This window comes from Sinocyclocheilus rhinocerous, unplaced genomic scaffold (assembly GCF_001515625.1).
Source record: "Sinocyclocheilus rhinocerous isolate Xijiao unplaced genomic scaffold, SAMN03320098_v1.1 scaffold215, whole genome shotgun sequence".
NCBI lineage: Eukaryota > Metazoa > Chordata > Actinopteri > Cypriniformes > Cyprinidae > Sinocyclocheilus > Sinocyclocheilus rhinocerous.
Window position 1 is genome coordinate 658,430 of NW_015660885.1, and position 2,909 is coordinate 661,338.

The 2,909-nt window shown below is 31.1% G+C and overlaps 1 protein-coding gene across 1 annotated transcript in view; it reads right to left on the minus strand.

Moving 5' to 3' along the window:
- Positions 1-2,007: 2,007 nt before the first annotated feature.
- Positions 2,008-2,909, minus strand: part of LOC107725755 (immunoglobulin superfamily member 11-like) — a 99,202-nt gene continuing 98,300 nt past the window's right edge. Inside the window, exon 5 of the mRNA XM_016535140.1 lies at positions 2,008-2,171. Coding sequence (XP_016390626.1) covers positions 2,008-2,171 — 164 coding nt within the window. The remainder of the gene's footprint in view (positions 2,172-2,909) is intronic.

Sequence of the window (2,909 nt, forward strand, 5' to 3'; positions counted from 1 at the left end):
TATATATTTATATATATTTATATGATAATCGATATCACACGAGCAATATTGTAGAGCAACTGTTTGTGTCCTGAATAGCACGAGTGCAAATGTGATTTTATACAACAGTTCAGTAAATAAGAACTTAATATTGTGTTATATTTTAAACACAATATTGTCTGTTTTTGCTCAGTTTAGCCGACGCAAATATTACCTATTAAAGCCACAGCAGAACTGTTGTGCGTCTCTAAGCATCACAATTTCTGAATGAATCCGCGTTTTGAACAAAATCGGGTGAACCAATGATTCAATGGCCCATTCAAAAAGAGAGCCATTTACTGTATTCCTGAATGAATCCGCCGTTTGAACGAATCGAATGAATGAATGACTGACTCGATGACTTACTCATAAGGCATTTACCGCCACCTACTGGCAGTTTTAGTTTTTTATTTAGAGTATCATTTCATTTAAAATAATTTCATATTTACATGTTTATAAAAAAAAAATCCATATTAGTAAAAAACGAATTAAAGGGATAGTTCATCTAAAAATGAAAAAAAAAAAAAAGAAGCTTTCTAAAGATACTTTATGTAATATCTATTTCAGGCTTTTCTCATGTAACACAATAACGGCATTAAATTATCTTTTGTGGGCAATTTCTAAGCCAAATTTGATGTGTGATTAATATGCGATTAATTAGATTAATTAATCACCACACTGTGTAATTAATTAGATTAAAAATGTTTTTAAATGAATGTTTATGGAATGTTCTTATAACTTTATTAATATTTGATATTCGTTCTCATAACGTTGAGAAGAAAACATTCTTAGAACATTATTTTCTGAATGTTCTCATGATATTATTTTTACTTTATGAATTTTCTTATAACGCTGAGGGAAAACGTTCTGAGATCAACATTCTTGGAATGTTCGTATGATGTTATTTGTACTTGATGAACATTCTAAAAAGGTTTTTGTAACCTTTACATAACATTCTAATCACAACAAGAAAACTTGTTTAACGTTCTTAGAATATTAAAAATAAACATTCAAATAACATTATATTTTGCGTAAAAATTAAATTAGTAGAATGTTTAAAAAACATTTTAGTCACCTTTAAATAACGTTATAACCATCACAAGAAAACTGGACATTTCAATGTTTTAGAATCATTTCAAAACAATGTTCCCACAACGTTTTTATAACCTACATTTGTTACCTGGGTAATCGTCCGTCAGTGTGAACACTAATATTGACCATCCATAGAGCGATTCTTTTGAGTCACTCAGTCAATGAATGATTCCTCAGTGAATCGTTCAGTAAATGTTCTGTCTGACAGTATTGTTATCGTTAACTAAAACTATTAAAAATCACTTTTGTTAATCGAAATAAAGCTGAAATAAAATTAAATACAAACATTAGATGAAAAACTCAAACTAAAAATGATGCTTTGGCAACTAACTGAAATAAAATAAGTTTAATTTGAAGCACCAAAATTACTCAAACTAAAATAAATAAAATAATTAATTAAAGCTAAATAGAAATAATAAAAAAAAACATTAAAAAAATAAATAAATAAAATAAAAACAGAAAATATACAAATAAACGCTAGTTCAAAACATTAATAAATAATATAATATTAATATTATATTATGCTAGGTGACTGTGGAGGTGTTTTTAGTTACTGTGAATGTTACAGTATGTCTCTAAAGCAGCGCAGCATGGCCTCGCCCCCTTTGCTGCCTTTTCCCGAGGGCGGGGATTATCTGGGTTCGTGATGTCACGAACCCGGGAAATAACTCGTTGTAGTCCCTACCAGCCGTTTTTGTAGGCATTAAACCGACAGAATTTTAAAAGACGATATCTCCATTTGCGTTGAACTTTCAGCTTTGTAACTTTGCAGATATTGTTTATGCTCAAACAGCAACATTACACACTAACTAACGTTAAAAAAGTGAAATCGCAATGAACCACCCCTTTAAACGATGTTTCACGTTTCAGTAGCTTCATCTGATTGTTGCTGAAGGGTCACCTGATCTCGTTGGGAATCTCCTCCTCCTCGTATTTGTTCTTGTTTCTCCAGTAGAAGAGCGTGACGAGCACCAGTAAAGAGCAGATGAGGAGCGCCAGAATGGCAGTGGCGATGGTTCCTGCGATCAGACCGACGCTCTGAGGCTGCGCTGTCACACATCAGAGACAGACAGACGGCTGTGAGGTCGCATACGAGACCGTGTGTGTGATTTAATGACACTAGGACTGTGCAGAACTACACATTTCAACCTGATGATTGCTGTGTGATCTCCTAACATCACTGTATGTGAGGGTGAATGTGGACAGAATCGCAGAATCCGGTCATATTTACTGTATAATGTGGAATGTCAGAATTTGGCAAAAAGAAAAACAAAACAGAATTTGGGGAAAAAATAAAAACAAATACCAGGGCCCTAAAAATGAATGTTTAGTGAAACTTTTAATAAATTGTTTTTAAATTGTAAGATTCACGATTTTAGTTAATTAGCCATGTTTTTTGATGACTGCTGTACGTGAATATTAAAACACAAAAGATTATTATCAAATACAGGTCTTCAGTACAACCTCATAATAAAGGTTCAGTTTAACTTAAAGACACTGTGACTGAAATATATCAGTATTGTACAGTAGAATATACTTCTCAAAGTAGTAGTAATAATAATAATAATAATAATAAAATTAAAGGTTCATTTTTAAAGGAATATCATAATTTTCTTCCATGCTTTAATTTGAACAGTAAAGCTGTTATGAAGCACGCTGTTTGTTTGGCAAAAAATAAAAGGAATTGTTACATTTTCAATTGATTACGTTTTATGCCTTCATTTGATTATGATCATTTTTAATAATAAATTTGTTTTATATCATAAAATGAATTATATCAACAAAAAAAAAAAAAATAT